The 21,310-nt window shown below is 38.2% G+C and overlaps 1 protein-coding gene across 1 annotated transcript in view; it reads right to left on the bottom strand.

The window, feature by feature from the left end:
- The window catches only part of ROBO2 (roundabout, axon guidance receptor, homolog 2 (Drosophila)), a gene marked incomplete at its 5' end in the record, with an annotated part of 419,210 nt that overhangs the window by 120,690 nt on the left and 277,210 nt on the right, over positions 1–21,310 (bottom strand). The window contains 2 exons of the mRNA XM_009883862.1: positions 917–1,044; positions 15,525–15,663. Coding sequence (XP_009882164.1) covers positions 917–1,044; positions 15,525–15,663 — 267 coding nt within the window. The remainder of the gene's footprint in view (positions 1–916; positions 1,045–15,524; positions 15,664–21,310) is intronic.

Genomic DNA, 21,310 nt, shown 5'->3' with positions numbered 1-21,310 from the left:
CTTTGAACATTTGATTTAATGTGTATGAAAAGAGAAGAACAGATAAAGCTAAAAATGTTTTTATTAACCTTTCACAGCTCTACTGAAAACCGTCAGCATGCACCACTAAACTGTGAAATAGTGTCTGCATGATATCCATTGTGCCAAATTGCTGCTTATCTTTTGGAATGAACTAATAACTATTATATTCTATTTACTCATATGGAAATATTAGCCTAAAAACTTTTTCTCTCCCCGTAATCTTTAGCATGTCTATATCTACTGTCATGAAAGACATTTTGGCAACTCATTATTCTACTGGTCTTAAACACATCAAACAGCAGCACATAAACACTGAGTGGATACTAGAGACCAAGACTATTTTAGGAAAGAATACGTTAGTTTTTACCTTGTAATAATTACAAAATTTAATTAGGATTTTCTTCTTCCTTTGGCTGGGGCTTATCTTTCAGATAAAGAGTCATGGTAGAGAGTTTAATTATGGCAGAGCTAATTGTGTAATAATACTATCTGCATTATGTTTGGCATTAATAAACATAGTTACTTACTACACTCCTTATACTTATTAGAGAAAGGAACGTGAATAATAGTCTAAACTGACGGCTCACATATTAAAGTCTATGTCCACAGTTAGGCAGTGCTTGCTTACACATATATACGCATCTGTTCCTCAATAAAAAACACATTGGAAGAGCTTTTTAACTGCAGGGAGAGCATATCTGACTGAAGTAAATCAAAATTTTGCCTGACATATCAACAGGGCCAGGATTTCATCTTTGTTGTAAATCAGTGCCAGCACCCACAATTGCAAAGGGTATGTGAAATCCAAACAATGCCAGGTAAGGATGTGGCCCGTTTTGTCAGAAAGCAGTTTATCCGCACAGGACACAGTCCCTCCCTCCATGGGAACACTCACCTCGCACAGTGAGGGTAGCAGAGGCTTCCACTTTTCCAACTCGATTCTCGGCAATGCATGTGTAGGTTCCTTCATCTGTGCTCATGGCCTTCTTAATGCGCAAAGTGTAGTCATCTTTGATGTCATACCTGCGTTACAGAAAAAGAATGAAAAGTCTTTCTGTAGACACCAGAATTGAAGAAAAACTCTCACCTGGAATATGCCAGTCTGAATCTATCTTGGAGCCAACTTTGGAAGATAAATTATTATCTAGCATTAGATAATTCTACCAAGCATTAATCTTCATGACATTTTTATTGCACTCTGCATTAGTTAGAAACTTTACATAAAATTAGTATTGCTATGTTCGCTCAGTATTAGGGCTTTATTAATAATATCATTCACTTTGTCCTTGATCTAGAGCAATAAGATAAAATTAAGCTATCAGACATCAGTTATCAATACATGACAGCTCAGGTTTATCATGCCTTTAACTATGTGAGCTACACATTTTACCTTTTGCTGATTTGGAAATTTCCCTTTATATATAGTTTTTTTCATCAGCAGCAACCCCTTAGGGAAACCGTGAGCATGTTGGTAGGATCTGACACTAGACGATTACAAACAATAAAAAATATATTTAAGCTCTGGAAGGTGACATTTATTGAAGAGGCACATTAGAGAAGATTTATCAATTTCACAGAAATACCACAAAATGGTTCATTAAAGGTGGACAATACGATTTTCTCTTTCTTAAAAGAAATTAGAAACAATTCAATTATGCTTTGTCTGTTTCCTTTTTTCTACTGTTGTAATAATTCTAAAACTATAAGGATGTATAAAATTTGAAATAATGCACTTCAGCATGCAGTGAACATTCATTCTCAAGGCATTTAGAGTGCTTACACCTAGAAAAGTATTCTCAGTTAAATTGTTATTATCCTGCAGAAGTCAGGCTTAGCAAACTATTTTAGGCTCTGATCCAAAGCTCATTAAAGTCAACAGGGGACTTTATCTTGTTTGAAATGTCTTTGGCTCCCAAACAAGGAAAATTCTGGTTCTCAGTATGGATACTTTACTCTTGAAGTACTCTCTTTTAAAATTACTTTCAACAACATTTCTTCTAGACATAACAAGCCCATGATACCTTAAGTCACCTTGAATCTAGAGTTAGCTTCCAATTCTCATGTATCAGACAGTGAAATAGGAACACAAAACTTAAGAAAGATCAAGACTTCAGACATCAATACTCTTTCTCACTGTATACACACTCATGACATAACTCAGAAAAACTTGTTTATCTTCTATTTGTTATACAGTAAAGACCTTGTAAACTTGTTCAGCAAACACAGAATCACAGAATGGGTAGGGTTGAAAGGGACCTCTGGAGATCATCTAGTCCAACCCCCAGATCATCTAGTCCAACCCCCAACACATAGACATCATATGGAAGAGCATCCTTAAATGTTTGATGAATAAGAATGTAATGCAATTAGCTACAGGAATGTTGTGAGACTATGAGTATGCCATATGCAGTTGAGGCACATTTCTTCTCGACTGCTCACAAATTATGTCATTTTGCATGCTGTGCTGCACTAGTCGATGGCAAATAGAAATCACTGTTTTCGTAAGAGAGAAAAGGCAAATTGTCTCCCTTTAAAATCGCAATAATATGACAAAAGTATCCCACAACGATGGAGCAGTTATTTGTCTTTGGCGACCACAGAGTTGCAAACAAGAGAAAATGCTTATTTTCTTGCCATGAGGCCAGCCCTAGGGAACTAAAAATATAAAGTTGTAGTCAGCTCCTGTAAGATGAGAAAACTAAGATGAGTTGTAATATAAATATGAGTTCGATATAAGAATCATAGTTGCCACCTTTACGCTGGGCAGCTATTACCCGTTGTTTTAATTGTTTGTTTGTTTGTTTGTTTGTTTGTTTTTTCCCCAGACAAATAACAACCGCTGCTGAGATAAAAACCAGACAGGCAGCCGGAGTGTATCTGACAGAGTGGCTGCTTGCTGGGCCGCAGGCAGCCTGGGACGGGGCCCTCCGGTCTGCTCTGGGCTGCAGCTGACTCGCTCTTCTTCATCTCACCGCTGTGCTGGTGCCGGCATGCCAGCCAGCTGCCTTGGAGGCTTCGGCAGCCTTTATGCTCGCACCTGCCAATCATGCAAATTGTGCAAAGGCTGCTGGGGGAACGAGCCAGCTGCATGGCATGCCAGGACGCAGCGCCGGGGTACAGCCACCGTCTCCCACTTGGGTCGTGAAACGGAGGGTGGCGTAAACATATCACTGTCATGGCCCAGTTATCAATTACTTCGAGGAGAGGTCTGGCTCTCCCGGTCTGCTGCTCCAACAAGGCTATACTGGATTTTTGGACCACCCTGACGGAACGGGCCACCTAGCAATTAGATTCATACATAGATGGACCCATGGGACATTATAACCATCTGCTGTCCTGTAGTATTGATACGCTGCCCCTCAGTCATCTGTTCCACCCACATTGTCCCCAGAAGTCACCACGGTTCAGTGAAGAGCTTTGACAGATGAAGCAGGCAGGAAGGAAAAAGGAAGAAAACTGGCTTTTAGCCTGAGCCACAGCAGCACAAGGAGCTCGTGTGAGAAAGGGACCGTGAAGTAACAAGGAGTGAAGCCTCAATATGTTTTCAGTTTCTCAAGCATCCACCTGCGCAGTCTTTGAACAGGATCTTGTCTCATCTCCGTCCCAGAGCCTCATATTCCCATAGCAAGATTTTTCCACCTGAGTTTCTGGAGAAATTAACTCTCATCTGGGTTAGTGGTACTGAACACTTGGGAATCAGGATCAGGGCCTCTCTAACTGCTAATAGTGATCACAGAGAGAGGTTGCCAGACTCCTGGATTGATGATGGAATGGTGGAAAACCAGAGTGTACTGGTTAAGTTGGTGCACTAAGAAGGAAACGCCTTCAAAATATGTGCAGTGTCAAGAAACACCTTCTGACATATTGCCCAAATATTGCTGACTCCTAGCCAATTAATGCCAACATTCAGCTTAAAACATAGGGCGTCAGACATCAGTTTCACATGTTTATGGCCATCTAATTGATTTTAAGTACTTCTCTTTGTTAAACATTTGGAGGTGTTTAACCTTTCAGTTCAGCTTAGACTTCAGCCATCAGACTGAGCTGGGAGAGGTCTTTTAAACAGCTAGTCAGCCCCTGCCTAGGTATAAACCAGCCACTTTTGGGCACCATGTTACATAATTTCTGTTCTACAAGTAATAGGGCAGGTCTGCCTTTAATTAACTGGGAAGGAAAGGGGGCGTGGGGGCAGGGGACTGGAAAGGAAGAAAGAAACAGAGAAACAACAAGCAGATGAGAAAACACTGCTGGTGAGGGAATTCTAATAGAAATTGGGTGATTTTGAGTGAAATCTGGCAGTCTCTGGCACATATGAATGCATTCATTGTTGCTAGTTTTGATTAATGACAGTTGTACAATAGTGTGCTGACAGTCACTGCCATACAGACACAATTTTTTTTGATATGAAACACTGCTGAAAATGCAACCCAATCAGATTTGGCCCCTGAACAACATGTGCTATCATCACTGTACCGTGAATTGAGATTGATTGGTAACCAGCTGTGACAAAGTGGGAAAAAGAGCCTTGTCTTTTTTCAAGAAAAGAAAAGAAGAAAAATAAAAAACTGGATTGTGTCAAAACCATTACCATCTGCTCAACCAAATAACAAATAAAACAAAACACATTAACTGTTTTTAAGTATCACAAATTAATGTGCTGAGGTTGGATTCATGCATTGGCTTAAGCATCTAAGAATAATCTTGAATTAAACTGGTTTTGTCACAGTTATAATTTTTTCCCCCCACATTCAAAAGTTTATCTGTCCATACTCAGCCACAAAACTTCCATGGTTATCAAATCAAAAAAAAAAAAAAAAGGAGAAAGAATTTACTGAACTTGAAGAGATTTAGCAATATGCTTTTTTTGCATTTGATATACATTTTACTGAGTGCTTCACAGAGCCCCTAGATTTTCAGATTTTCAAAAATGTGCATGCAGCTGTGCATCAAAATACATGCACCTCTTTGTCTTTCACATGCACAGGTAGCAAAACTGTGTCTGTAGCTGGCATCATTACATTCCTAGATATCCAGTTAGGCCTAACTGGTAATACAAGGATGCACTTGCTTCAGCAACATAGTTTAAAGTTGTAAGAATGCATTACTAAATTCAACAAATCCAACTCAAAAACTCATATTCCTTGGTAAAGGGAGTTTGTAAGAGAAGAAGTCACATAGTAACTGTTGTGAACTGATGCCACTGGCCTCATAAAATTTACATCCATTTATACCAGCCACCTATTTTCTTCTAAAACATCCCCGTAAATAAATATATATGTACATAATAGGATCTTCGCATGTAGGCTTTGCAGGCTTTCCTTTTTTTTTTTTTTTAGAGATGGCACAAAAATGACTTTGCTCTATTTTCTTTTGCCTGTTTGCCAGGCTATTTTGCAAAACACGCACAAAGCTTCAAGATTACTCACAACATCAATGATTAGGAAGCCCAAATAGAGAGATGCTACTGGCCAAAACCAGAGTAAACAGGAGGTAGTTGAGGAGGCTTAAGCTTCTGTCTCCACTTCTCTTTTGTGGTGCTGGCACTTCAGCTCCCAGTATAGTGCCACAGCTTTTCACTGGCTCCTCGACTCTCTGTGCCAGATGGAGGGAGCCAGAGAGAAGCTGCAGTGAGATAGCAAGCGCGAGCTCGTTACCTGCTTCAGCCCCGTGTGATCCAGAAGCAGAACAGAGAGCTTCCACTCCCATCGGTCATGCAGCCACCCCTACTGCCAGCTCCCTTACAAGAAATGTTCTTTTTTCACTTCCATCCCATGCACTGATAAGTGGAAGAAGAAAGAAGCACAAACCTACGTGAGTGACAGCTTTCTGAGGGAAAGATAAAGGAGTTTCAGGTTTTCTTTCCCTAGCTAAACCTCATTCAGTGACAGAGAGAACATGAAAGTATATATTTGTGTACACTGGTCTCAAATTACTCTGTTGTACCCCTGAAATCAAGGCTGCTTGTTGCTTTGTGGCTCTAAGACATGGTTATGATAAATTGAGCTACCAGGGAGGTATCCCCAAGGTGCTGAGAGGACGGCTGCCACACACACCTATGTGTCCACATTCCCATTTATTCTTTGGCTACACCTTTCATGCTAGAGAAGGATATAAGGCAATGTGACATTACCTTGAATTTCTTTGTGTGAGACATACAGGCAAGCAGTCATATAAAATGGTTCACTGGCCTCATTCCAACAAACCAGAAAAAGAGCTAAGTGATACAGGTTACTATTCACTATTTTGGTTTTCTTAAAATATCCTGACAGCAGGTTCTGCTTTAGTCCAAAATCTTTTATGGGTTGTGATCAGCAGATTATTTGTGATTTCTTACAGTGGACACTCTCAATTGCAATAATATAAAACACAAACTCACACTGCACTGTGCCATAAACCAAAGCATTCAATAAAATCGCCCAAATCTCATAAAAGATGTATACAACAGTTACAGTCATTGGGCCAACATCGTGAGACCATACCTATGTCCAAGGAAATGATGTTTTCAAACTTCTCTGGAAGCATTACACTATGCAGTACTACTCTTACACGCACACACATATGTGTGACTGCACATAACTAGTGCCTCACAAAATTAGTAGCCATGTGCTCAGGAGAGAACTAAGAAAGAAAAACGAGACTGCTTTTTTATTATCTTTGATATAATTTGGAAACAAACAGAAGTGAAGAACAAAACTTATGTTTGGGAGTCAGTGACCCAGTAAACTCTATCTAAACTGATGCAGGCTCCATCTTTTACCTCTACATCTCTGTTTGCACAGAGAAGTACTCACAGGGAATTACCACATGATAATTACCCAAAATGGGCTGCTGATTTGATTTTAGTTCCAGACAGAGCTCCACATTTCAAAAACTGGAACGGCGGTGGAAGTATGAGCTAAGAGACCATGTAATGACTTGGCATGGAGACCTATCCTCCTACCACCAGAAGTAGTCCTTTCCCTCACAGATGAGACACATTTGTCAGGCACTTGGGGAGATTTGTATTATTAATGTCTGTGTCATAAATTCACCCGTCAGAAAAGTACCTTTGATTCTCAGGGTTATCTGCTCAGCACATGCCACTGATATCAATTTTAAGGAAAAGAAAACTTTCTGTTTTTAAAAAATTGAAATGATACTTCAAGGACTGGAACACAGTAAGAAGATCTGAGCCCAGACTGGCATCTTGCACTCACTAAATATGGCTTGATGCATTTTTTGTTAACGTGAGCACACAGATTATGAGTAGTTTGAAATAAACAGAATCTGTGTTGGCCTGTCTATTATTATTTGCCTTAAGCATGATGAATGATTATGATAAACTTGTCAGAGAACTAACTGAAATATCTTCTAATCTGTATTTTGAATCAGTAACCAACCTTGAAGTGGTAATTAAAGATGAAGTAATGTTAATGTTTTCACGAAAGTGCCTTCAACATTACAGTTGAGCCAGAAGTCATCTTATTAAAAAGTACATTTTGCTAATGTTAAGTAATTCTCAACATAGGACTTACCAATAGGAGCCAGAAAGTAGTTCTTAGGGTTAGAAATGTAACCTTGCAGTGTTTTCACTGACAGTTTTTCTTCGTTTGTTTGTTTTTAACTAAGAGGACAACTTTTGTATCCTATGCAGGGATGGAATGAGTTAAAGCAGAAGGAATCCCTGCAGGACAGCCATTCCAGCAGCACCAATGACGCTTGTGGTCAGAGCTCTTGAATCTTACTCCCACTTGAACATAACTATCAGCTTCCCTCTCCCTGTTCTCCCGAGGGATTTACAGAAAAAAAACTGCATAGTTAACTATCTTTACTTTTTTATTCTATAATTTTAACAGTCAATAAACTGATAATAGTGAGCTTAAACTGTTTGATATGCTTATACTTTTCAAGAAAGCAGGCTACTTCAATATTCTGAAACTTACAAATACAATGTATAAACTATGTGATTACTGATCTTTTACTCGGTATACTCTGCTTTTCTGATACTAAAGAAAGATTCAAGCACTAGAATGAGTATTCTCAGTGAAATTCTACATTAATTTTTCTTGGGTCTCCTTCCTGCAAGACCATTTATTTACTGCAGTCATCTGTGAGTGGAAAATTCAGAGAAATCCATGTTTGAGGCTACTGCTACGGCTTTGAATTTTGTTTCAGAACTCCACCAGCAACTTCATTAATTCTCTGAAATTAAACAATTTTATGATGTTAAATAAGAGAGAATAAAAAATAAAACATTCTCTTGTCACAATCCTATCTCGAGTGCGCTGCCAGTGATCACTTCATAGATCACCAATGGTTCACATAGCATAAACAGAAAACATGTAGGCAGGACTGCTTGTTGACACAATTCCTTTATGGTTGCTGTCCATGGAGTTGAAAAGCTATTTTCCCAACCTTGACCCTTATGTAAGCAACTGGAGACTGTTTTCATGCATCCCCAAACAGACCGCCTGAAACAATAGCTCTTCTTCAGCTCTGTGGTGAGAATTGACACCTAACATGAAGCCAATTTAAATGTCAATGTTATTAACCGTTTCTCTGCTGATCAGTCTAGCAGAGCCATGCATCTAACACTTTTGCTCACAGCATTTAATATTTCACACAAATTGAATGGGAGATAACTACTGGGTTAGACTATAGACCTCTGGGGTAACTGTGGGAGGATGCATTTACAGGACTTCATTCAATGCTATGCCTTGGGGGATTTCAAATGTCAAAAAACCCCTAATTTACACTTTCATTTGGCCATGTATTCCTCAGAAAACTGTAAGGAATATTTTTCCACTTACAAAACAGGAAGGGATCACTGACAGACAATATATCAATCAGAGAAAAGGGATACTCAGCCAAAAGAACAACAGGAAGGGGTGCCCCACCAGCACTGGGCTATATCATCTTGATGCTGTATACACAAAAATAAACTGATCCCTGTCTCCTTTTTACCCCTCATCACCTCTCTATCTCTAAATGATATCTCTTGCTTTACAGCCAACAGAAGTTGCCTTAAATGATTCAATGTAACAGCTAAAAAGACACTTACATTGCACTCTGCTGAAATCTGCCTGTGTTCAGTTAGGCTACACCGACTCTCTGCAAGTTGCCCTGCAGCTTGGCCTGTGCCAACCATGTGCTGCATTAAACCCAAAATAACAACATCCTCTGCAAAACGCCTCTTGTCCCTCCAGATGTAGGTAAGAATACAAATAGAATATTAAACCTCTGTCTTTCACTGTTGCCTTTTGACAAGCTATTAAGAACACCTAATCTTCTCCCCTGTGCTCCTCATAAAGGGACTTAATCTATCCTTGATGCTTTAGCTTAGGAAAAGAAGATGGGCATGCAAATCATACTGGATCTAACCAGAGGTGATGAATAGTACATGTGATACAGCTAATATGAAAAACATCCTTTTTCCCTGACCCTTTATTTAAAAACATTAATTGTTATTAATTGCAACAGAAATTTGCTGATGTAACAAAAGATTATATCCATTACACTACTAAAACACACTCTTTACTCTAATTAATTTTCAATACACATTAGACTGCATTTTGTTACAATCTGCACAGAGATTAACTCAACCAAAGCACACAGCGCTGTAGTGTTATTAACTCATATTTCATTGAAAGGTCATTCTCCCCTTGGTTGTATCTAGAGGAGGCTGTAGTTAAATACCTCACTACCCCATCCATAGAATATAAATAGAATTATGTAGCACAGTGTTTATTCTTAAAACTTACCGTCTCTCTGACTTACAGGGCTTTATCATGTGATCATGGAGAAATACAAATGCAGAACACCTCTAGCTATCAGGCCCTTTCTGGATATCCTCTTAAAAAAATCTAACTTTTCTGAGTTTATTGGGATAAGGTTTGCTGTCAGTTGCATTTAAATCCCTTTCAAAGATTTGAACCTTGAAGACAGTAAGAAATTTTTAAAATTTCATAATTTACCCTTAGTTTTGAGCTCACAAGAAGCCATGGAGGAATGCACAAAAATTACAGTAATTACTGAAAATGCACAGATATCAGAAATATGACAGACAGTATTTCTGCCCAGGCTACGTGCATGCAATTACTTTTCAGGTACACAGAGTCCAGTTTTAAAAACACAGCAAGACTAACATCTACACAGACTTCTGTTGTTGGAGCTAACACATAACTTCTTCTAAGTTAAGACTATGCATTAAGGATGCATTTTTTCCCAAATAATTTTTAATTAATATTCCCAATCTTTAGTAAATAAGAAATCTTACTGTGCTGTTTGTGATTTTCACTGCTGTGTCACTGCTCTGTTTCATTGAATAACCTACAATCTCTTAACACTTAGCAATATACTCTGTGTCAACTATGCACCATTTTTGTTCTGAAGCATCACTCTTGGTTTTTCTGCCTACACTCCCTTTGCGTGGGTGGAACGTAAAACAAATACCTCTTCCTGCTGGTGCAGTTGCCACTTTTCATCTCTAGTACAATATTCATCTAATCAGACAGTGCCTGTAAATGCAACTTACAAGAGCAGGTTGTAATTTCATTAAAGATGTATTTACTGAGCTAAACCAGCTGTTCTGGGCTGGAATGCAAAAAAAAAAAGGCCCATGTGATTGCTACTCAGTCATTTTTAAGGCAACTGAAAAATACATTTGCTGAGCTAACCTCACTCTCCCAAAGAGCTGGCACTGCTAGCTTCTTCTGTGTAAAAGGTTTAAACAGTTATTATAGTGTGTCATAAATTTTAACTTGTAATTGAAAATCTCTTCACTTCCTAAAAAAAAATATAAAAATCTGTATTACTTGCTATGTAATTACAGACTACGCAGCTGCTCTCTTCGGCTTCACTAGAAAATTTGAAGGCATGAAACACTGCACAAACCTTATTCAAATTTCATTAAATTGCTAGTCATAGATATGCCACTCTCATACTGGAGGCTCTCAAAAAATATCACTTTCTTCCTGTTACCAGGGGTAAAAAGCAGACAAATCAAAAGTTGATCCAGGCCATATTGAGCTCCTCACCACAGAGGAGACCGTCAGCTCCTTAGCAGGAAAGTATAATCTCTATTTCTGCCAGGCAGACATCAAAGGGAAAGCTACCTGAACATGTGGCTGGAAAAAGACTTCAATGTATAAAGACAATTTTTATTTAATTTTCAATATGTCCTGGTCATTATGTGTGGCCACAATTGTCTGAGACACTTCAGTACAATTTTTGTGTCATTTCCTTGTGTCACTTATAATGAAAACAAATTCTATTCATGAAATAATGAACCTAGTATTTCAGCCAAAGGCATAGGAGTGGTGACCCCACAATATCCTGTTCATGTCCAATAGTTTGATATGATTCATACTTGATTAACTATTCCCTAGCCTTTGTGTACTGTGCCAGCTACAGTGTGACGCTGAATTTTTTGAGCAATTAAAATAAAATACACACCATGAGCCTCTACTCTTGATTCACACTGCATTTCAGTCTTGGGTCACTGATTCGAAATGGATAGCTTGTGGAAAAAAGCTTTACACACCCCAGACTTCACATTGTACTTTGTTTCTCCCTGTTGGTGCAGTATCAACATTTTTAATAGCAAGTTACTACTTTGCTGGGATTGGTTTAAGCTCTAAAAAGAATTTTCAAGTCTGAAGAATTAAATTAATTCATTACCATAACAATGCAAAAGAACTATGAAAACAGTTAGCATACATAAGTCACAACACTGTTTCTACCTGGCCCTTCTTGTCGCTTTCTTAATTCCTGCCCAGCCATACACAGAAGAGCTCCATGATGTATACCACAGTCTCTGAAATCTCATGTCAGGTCTAGAGGTTGTGGGACAAGTAACTGCCTTTCACTGCTAGTGAGACCTATTTTTCCTATTTTGAAAACTTCCACTATAACAATCACTTAAAGATTTTAAATTCAAAATATATACTATCTCAGCTGTCTTGGATCACCAATTCAAAATAGCTACAGTTTGGAATGAAGCCTTGCACCCTTAGAATAAACTTATGTCTATCTGCTCTCAGTCTTAAAGCATGGTTGTTCATAAATTTCTGGGTAATTACATAGACAATTCAACAAAATGGCCAAATTAATTTTTTTTTTGAAATAGTCATACTTTCAAAAATAATAATTTCTTTAGAAGTTGTTTTTTTCCTCATTCAATCCAATTGCAACTGCAGATGCTTACAGTTCACCAGGGACCTTTATAATTAAAACTGTAACAGCCTGAAATTATTTTCCAGTTATTACTCAACACACCAATCGGTACAGCAATACTGTTTATATTTGTCACTAGAAATTACTGTGATTACTTTTCTCTTTGCTTTCACATGTGTCACTAAAAAAGCTAAGAGGAAGTAGGATGGAAAAACAGAGAAGGATTTCTGAAAGACCACGGATCCAGTATCACTGATTCTGGCATTCACCAAAAGAAAACTACAGAAACAAAATGAACAAAATTTCAGTTTATCCCACTTTGCTATCACAGAACTAGACACTTTTGAAAACTGAACTAACAATAGATACATTTAAAAAATTTGCAGTAATTGTTGAAACAGGTACCTATTATAATTGTCTCGTAATCTAGGGATGAAGACAAAAAGAACTTATTGAAAAAAACAAAAACAGACAGATGTGCAAAGAACATTGTTAGCTGTAGAAACAGGAAATTGGTATTGAAAGCTGTAAGACAAATAGCTGCAAAGATCTGCTCAGAAGAAGGATTTATGCATGTATGAAGAATAACAAAGGTAATTCCTTGAGGGTTTCGTATTTCACTGTAGATGTTAAAATGCTTAAAATACAGGAGCTCAGATGCTGAAAACTAATTTTGTTTTTACCTCAAAAAAGAAAAAAAAAATCTCCCACCTCATCAAGGAGGAAACACTTAGAAATTCTCTTAATTTATAAAGTTGCTATATTATCATTTTCTCATCCATCCATTCATTCACACCATACCTGGGCAAATTTCTTCGCTTGCATTAAAAAAATCCAGAAAAAAAAATAGCTTTTCTTTCAGATCTTCCAAGTTTATCCTCCTTGATTAAGCATCATGCAGCATGGTTTGGAAATTTCCACTTTTTGAACAGTGAAGACTCTGCTCACATATCTTGCCATACAAATGATACATTTTAGAAAAGAAAACATACAGTCCTGATCACCAGAGGTATTTGCTTTTGAAATGCAGATGTTGGACTCTACTAGATGACCACAATCCATGTGGCTCAGGTAGTGGTAATCTACTACATGAGCAGGGACAGTAGTAGTCCTTTATCACCTGAGGTGGTCTCCAGTGAGATATTCTGCAACCTTGACCCTTCTTTACCAACTCCTCCTGTGTTCTGGGAAGCAGACATAAATGAAGACATACCCACATTCTGTTTTAAGATGCCAAAACACAATTAATGAAATGTTAAATAGCAGTGTAAAAACACTGCAAAACATTGTGAGTAGTTTCTGAGCCTGAAGTTGACTATAATCAGAATGTATCTGATGAACCTTCTCTTCTCTTAGTTAAAAGCCCAGTGAAAACTCTTCCTGTGCTTCCTGTTACATTTCCTCTTCCTTTAAAATACATCATGAATGAACAGAAAAAATACCTCAAAGCACGTAGTACTGTTTTTCACAGTAAGATATAAAAGAAAAAGAAGGAATATAGTCATTAAAAAAACATAATAAAATTTCAACCTAAGCAAAGGCTGGTTCATAATCTATTACTTCTGCTTACGAGATCTAGAAGCAGATATGGTTTAAAACAACAGAAGTAGCACAACAGCAAGAATAAATCACAGAAGCACAACGTATTTACAATGGACTACCCTACAATACACAGTTAAATAGCAAGTAAAAAGAAAAATTCACCCTGCCATCCAAAAGTCTGCTCTTCAAATTAATATTTTATGTACTACATGCATACACATCGATCAATATAATTAGCAAAAAAGCTACGTCATTTTAAAATGTTTTTAAATTGCAAGGAAATTAATTTTAAAATGTTTTTTTCTAGATTATGTATCATTATATTAATATATTTAACTGAAGAACTGTAAGACATCTCACAGAGTTGAGAATGTGGAAACTAAACCAGGTATTCTCTAATTTGACTTTTGGGGTTTTGTTAAAGATTTAGAAATTGAGAAACAAAAAATATTAACCCAAGATGTAAACATGACTAAGTGCTGTATGACTCTGAGGAATTTTGCCATTGCTTTTCATGAAAGTGCATGTGACCCTAAGCGCCATATTTAGCAAGCAGATGAAGACTGCTAAATGTCTTACCACATTTTTCACCTTCTTGGGTTGAAGATGTAAAGCACACTGTGATAAAGAAAGCAGACAACGTCTAACTTGTTTTAGTTAGGCCCAGTCTAGTAGTGTGCTCACAGCTCTCAATATACACTGACACAAACTAGTCACAAACACCATTGCAGCTGCTCTTTTTTTAAGATCATGATTGGAGGAGCAGAAATAACACTGGCAGCCAGCCTACCTAAGTCCAGTGTTTAAAGCACCTGTTTGAAGAACAGAAGATTTAGATTTTTAGATATTTTTTTTTTCCTTTCTTCAAATTCCATCAACAACATCCCAGAAATAACCAACAGTGATGGATAAGAACAATCAACTGTGGTGGGGAAAAAAAAAAGGCACTATTCACGTCTCCTATTGAAATTAACAGCACTGTGCGAAAGCGAATCAGGACTCACGGGACCAGAAGGATTGGTTTGGTTATGGAGACCTGGGTTCTCATTCCTGTTCCCACATCTATTTCTGTGTTAAGAATTTTTAATCCAATAATGATTCAGCATCAAAACTAGAAAGAGTTCCAGAAAGCAAAGACCAAACTGTTTGATTAGCTGAAAGGAGCCAAGCTAATTTAATGTCCTTTTGTAGGACAGATTCTCATCCCCTGCTCACTCTGGAATTTTCTCCACATTTGTTCCAGACTTAATGAATCTTTCTTGAACACAGGGGGCCTATTCCAGATTTCAACTTCTACTAGTTTGGTTTTTTGTTTCCTCAAGAGGAAGGTTTCTCTCTGAGACTTAACGGACATGAGCTAAGGAGCCAGCAAAGCCCACCACAGCACTCTGCTTCTAATTCATCCTGCTAGTGCAACAGAGAGGCTCTGTAACTGTCCAGCCAAGTTTTTTCCCTTTTGGTATCAGCATGTTGATACCGTGATATCATTATGAAGGCTACTATCACTAGTACATTCCTAAGGCATCTTCACTTTCTTTAGCAAATTCGGTGAACACCCATGTGCTCACAATACTTACGTGTCACTTTCCTTCCTTCCACAGGAATCCGTTACCTGGACAATTCAACCCAGACTGGGTTTCCTGGCTCAGCTGGCTCTGGAACAGGTTTTGTAGTGCCAAAGACCAGCAATATGGGAAATAAATCTCGGCCATAACGTCAAATAACAAACTGTAAGTAGTAGGGAGTGATTCTAGCATTACTCAGCAATTGAGATTTGAAAGTGTGGGGAACGTGAATGTTGCTCTCACCTTCCTCTCGGTAAGTCTGCATCATCTTTCTTCCACCGGACTGTGGGTGTGGGATCCCCCTGCACCTGGCACCGGAAATCCACGGCCTCCTCCTCCAGCACCACTTGGTTAATCGGTCGCCTGAGAAACGTGGGCCGTTCTTGAAAGAGACATTAAAATTCCTTAGTGAGTCAGAGGGTTGAAATGAACACTTTTGACATTTCAGCATCTTTTTGTTTACTGATTCACAGAATGAAGAAAGGAGGCTGAGCTCCACAAATTCAGACAAGTGGAACTGATGATGTGCACAAAGAGCCTGGAAGATGACTGCCAAGCGGGAGAGGCAAGGGCTGTCGCATCCAGCCCTCACGCAAGAGCTGAGTGCCACCAGAAAGAACCTGTGCTAGCACTGACTGCCCACCTGCCCCACCAGTGGAGAGGTCTCCAAGACCATGCCCTTCCGTGTGAACTTTTTGGCTCTGCACCACTGTACACACAGAGCATGGTCTAAAAGCTCCTGCCTGTTCTAGCAATATATGAGCTGCCAATGGAGATAGCCTGCCTTTGGCGATAATCAATATCTTGATGCTTCAGAGGAAAATGTAAACTCTGTGTTATGCATCCCAGGCAATTGTGGACTATCGGACAGGGGGTCAGAGCTTTCCTGATCCCCATCGCTAACTTCACCATGGAAAACTAAATTAAGGTCTGAATAATAAGTTCTGTTTATCCTTGTTATGTTAGCCTGCATGGCTACAAATATTATTAATCATCATAATGTTGTACAGGCCTGCTTAAAATCCAGATGCAGAGCCACAATCTGATCTCAGTTATACTGGTACAAACTCAAAGTACCGGTAATTTCATTTGAAAGGATGTCACTGGGGTTAGTTTCCAAGTTGCTTTTGGATTGCATAAATTTTCTTCTGTCCTCTCCTAGCCATACCACACTTTTATTGTCATAGGTTATTTATGCTAGTCAAACCATTATAAGACTGGGTTTATATGAAGCAGTATTTCCACTGAAGACAGAGATTTATTATAAAGACATTTAAAGCTGGTTACACACTATGCTTCACATTTCCTTCTCAGAAAGTTGAAGGGTATGATGTAACTTAAAAAATTATTCAAAATTCACACAAATATAAGCAATACCAGATTATGACTCGGGCTGTTTGTCTTGATAACTAGAGAGCTGAGTTTATGGGTTGGCTATCCATGTTTATTATATCCAAATAATTAAAAAAAAACCACCAAAACCACCAAAACACAACATTAGAAGACCATTAATAAGGCTGCAAAATCAAGCACGCAGCACCTCAGTGCCAGAACTAAGACTGTCTGTGTGCCCTTTAATCACTTCCTTTCTGTTTATGCCTTACAGGACTGGTTGCAATTATATGATCACATACTATTTTTTCCTCAAACATCTCCAGATTGTTGGTATTCATTTAATAAGCAGGTGTTTAATATTTTACTTTAGTTGTACCGTTTAGTGGGTGGCCTCCTGTCATACTACTCAAACTTCACTTCACAGGCAGAATTATTAATTTCCTCATGACCTCCATTACACCTATCTTAATGCTTCATAAACAATTCACTTATTTTCATAGCTTCTCTCTGAGGTGCGACGGAGATCTAAGAAATCAAGGTAAAAAATATCTGCTAAATACTGATGCTCAACCTGAGGTGCAAAACTGGCAGGGTTTTTTTTGAGAATTTAGCATTAATTTTGTGTGTTCAAAGCTCAGCTTCCATTGAATTCAGTTGCAGCTTATAAAATGTTCACCATTTTTACAAATCAGAATATTAAGACAGAAATTAAGGCACACCAAACCACCTGTTAACAATTATGTAAATGAGTGACAGCATCACATAGGAATTCCATGATACTAGCAGGGGGACCTATTGGCAGGGAAAACCATATTTTGTCAGCAGAAGAATAGACATGCTCAAGAATCTATAGCACTTTTCCAGATGCTAGAGATAAAAACATGACTAAAGGGCAGAGATTCTTCTCCCCATTTCTCCTAAGCTATTGCTTTTGTTCCATTCCTAGTCCTGCCAGGGACTTGCAGGTTCCAGCAGCATTTGGGCAAGTAAATTCAGTTCTAGTTTCCCTCTGCAACTTGAAATCTCAGTCTTTATTCCCTGTTTCAAGTCTGTGTACAAGCCATATATAACCTTCGCTACAGCTCCTTGTCCTGAGTGTGCTTCATCAGACATTTTCTTCCCTGTGCACGTAATCTCCTGACCTTTCCCAGTCTCCAGCTGGGATTACTCCCACCCTCACCTGTGTGTCTTTGCCAGGCTGTGACAGTGCCTCAGGTCCCTCTCCGTTGCAGCCACTGGCTGTACCAGCTCTTTCCAGCTGCTGACTGCTTCCTTAGCTGATTTGTCACCTCCTAGCTCAGAATATTGCATTTCACAGCTGGAACCCAGAAGTTCACAAGTCCAGTCTCCCTTCCAACTATCTATGGCTCTCACTTCTTCATGCCCAACAGCAAACTGACTCTTCTCCACTGGGTGTTTGAACTACAGTTCAACTGGAGCTTCTTTTCTCTGTGCCACCCAGATACAGCCCATCCACAAGATTAACAGAAGAAAAATTGGTTGAAGTAACCAAGTATCACCCCAGGAGAGTGACAGCAGCAGGAGTGCAGTGCAGTTGCAGGAAAATGCTGTGCAGACCTGCATTCTACCTGGTGGCTCTGGTGTATGAATTGACAATTTTTTTTTTTTTTTTTGAGAGAGAGGTGCATAATTTGCTAAATTTAGTGAAAAAATTTTGGACAAGAAAAAAATTACATGTCCAGCATAGTGTAGCTGTTTCCTACCAAATTTTAGGTCCCTGTTATTCAGTAGGAGGGACCTGCACTTCTCAGGACAAAAAGTTTCCTCCATCCCTCTCCTTCCAATCATTCTCCATTTCCCTCCAATCACCCTTGTTACCTCCAAACTGCAGGAACTTCAACGTTCTTAGAGAAGAATGAACTATTTCGTCAATTTAAAAAAATAAAATAAATCAGTTTTCCAATCAGGCATTTCCAACCAGTAACAAAAGCATTAGTTGTTAACCTTAATGCTAAGCAACGCACTTGGCTTGTCTGTAATTATGTGGATCTAGAAGAGATTATCTTAATGAAACTTTCTATAAATTTGCAACAGTATCTTATTCACAACTTCTCTCCTAAGAAGAGCTCAGACCAACCCCTGCTCTGAGCTCATACACAATACGCTCTGCATTTTGGTATTTGTTTTTCAAGGGATGATCGTAAATCAGGAAATTTAGATCCAGATCAGCATCCTTATAGGTGATTTAGAGACCCTTGTTCATCCACATTGAATTTAAATAACTCTGCATGTGCCTGTACGTTGGCTTGGTCTGCATTCAAAACTTATTTTAGACCATGGTTATAAAAGCTGTGTGTAAATAGCTAAGAAACTAACAGATACATATTTATAAAATTGTTACTTGTGGTTGTAAATGCTTCTATACAGGAGATGAGAAAATGAATTGCTATCACATTTTGAGGACAACCCAGCTGATAAGACAGTAAATGGCCCAAAGGTCATTAAGTAAATCACTTGATTCCACATCAAGGCAATTTGGGAGTATACATACATGTTTGTTTTAGATCAGGTTCTCAAACTGTGTATTTTCCAAAACAGTTAACACTTTGCTAGAAAATAAATAGCTGTGTAAGTACAGATCCCAGTGAGCAAGGACATGCAAATACCAATAATGGCTATTTCCATTTTTCCATCATCTCTGCATTTTGCACAGTGTGAATCAGGAAAGAACAAGTTCTCTCTCATGTTGTTTCCTGTATTTGTATCACTCAGACAACCCCTTGAATATGTCCAATAGCTAATTATACAGCTATAAAGTGATCAGAGTGAATGCCATTGCCAATGCAATTAACATTCTTTATGTGAGATTAACTGGATTTGAGTCACCTGTATAACTCGTTTACAATGTTAATCTCTCAGGAGACGGAGCGCTGCTTGCCCAAGCATGCTAAATAAAGCCAGGTCAAATTTAGTTTTGGAGCTAAACATGAGAAACAACCTTTTTATTTTATTTTTTTTTAATATGGATTGCCCATAAATAGAGCCTTGTGGTATAATGAAACATTGTTACTCTGTCAACAGCATTCAGAACACAATATATTTGAGAAACAACAAAAAAGGGTAATAAATTAAAATCATAGATATATATAAAATTTTTAATACAGCTATTTTATAAGCTTTCACTGAGTAAATAAAGTACCCACTTCCCAGACTTTCTCTGATGAATATTAAAAATCTTTGAAGAGAACTATAAAATAGGTCATGGTTATATGTCATGTCAACCAGTTGTGCTATTACTATGGTGACCTTTATAACTTCAGAATAAACTTTGTTTGCAGTTATAAAAGGGGATTGCTAATGCAATCTGGACACACACCTACAATCTGTTGCAGTGCTTGAGATAAGTGCTGCAAGAAAACCTACAGAACTGATCCTAACCAGAAACATAGGAAAATCCTTTCCTTGCTTTGGGTGCTGACACAAGTTAACCCGAGAACTCAATTTTTCCTCTATTTAACAATTAGTCTGTGTATCACAGTCTGTTAGAGAGTCTCAGATGACCTTCAGATGTATTATTGCCCTTTCTCTGTTCCTCAAAAAGTTAGACAGTCATATATGGGACCTTAATCTAATTAAAATGATCCTAACCACCTTAATATGTTTTCTCTGCTGAGGCAACTGCTAGAGTGAAGGATTTGATGGTCCCCATAATGTAGAGGCTCAATCTGATTTAGAACTGTTTTCTCTGCCTTTGCTAGAGAGAAGGCATCATTTTTTTAAAATGTTTTTGTTTCTAGAAAGAAGTATTAAAACAGAAATTAAAAGGCTTTGGGGAGGGATTTAATAGCAAATAGTTTAAAAATAAAAGCTTTTTTTCACTTTAGCATTCTGATGTAAAGGAAAAAAGAAACATTAGACGGTTAGAAGTAAGTTTCACTTCAGTATGCTGTCAATAGCGTACATATTTCATTAATGGCAACATTATAAAGTAAAGCTCTCTGCCAAAAAATGAAGATGTGGAAGAAGACAGGATATTAGGATCACACTTAATTTACCTATGTTGGCCAAATAAATGAAAATACAATTACAAAAGCAGATGTTTTAATATTTAACAACATTCTTCGACTGCCTCTTTTTAGGCACTTTTCCATTTTGCATTTGAGAAATAAGCACTAGTGTAGGCATTGCAAACTCCTACACTCTAAATAGTACCCAAGATGAGATGAGCTTGCACAGTAAAGGCACAAAGCACTGTTAAGAGTCACGTGAAAATAAAGTAGAATGATTTTTAACAGTTGTTAGTGGTTTTCTCCTTTTATATACATCTACAACCCTGTTAATTTCAGTTTTTACTGAGCATTAGGTGTGGACTTTGGGGAACAAATCAGACTTTTTTTCACAGCAGTATCATTATCCTATTACAACTTGTCAGTATCTGTGGATAACAAATATTGCAAAGCCAAACCGGCTTTTTGCAAACTGCCACAAGTACACTGCAAGTGTGAAATACAAGGATTTGAAGAAAAACAGGAGGAGCTTTGCTCTGAAGGACAAAATACACACTGCCAATTTCTGTCTTGAACTGTGAATGTCTACTTGGATTTTCCATGTGGCTGGAAAAGCTTCTGGGACTAATTTCCAGGATACAATGGGACAAGACTCTCTGCTAAGGCCTTCCACATAGTCAGAGCTCAGGAAAATAAAATGGGGCACAACATCTTCATTAAGGGATT

The sequence above is a fragment of the Charadrius vociferus genome, unplaced genomic scaffold (assembly GCF_000708025.1).
Source record: "Charadrius vociferus isolate BGI_N301 unplaced genomic scaffold, ASM70802v2 scaffold414, whole genome shotgun sequence".
In the NCBI taxonomy this organism is placed as follows: domain Eukaryota; kingdom Metazoa; phylum Chordata; class Aves; order Charadriiformes; family Charadriidae; genus Charadrius; species Charadrius vociferus.
The sequence above is the reverse complement of the archived record's forward strand: the minus strand, read 5'-3'. Positions and strand labels throughout refer to the sequence as shown.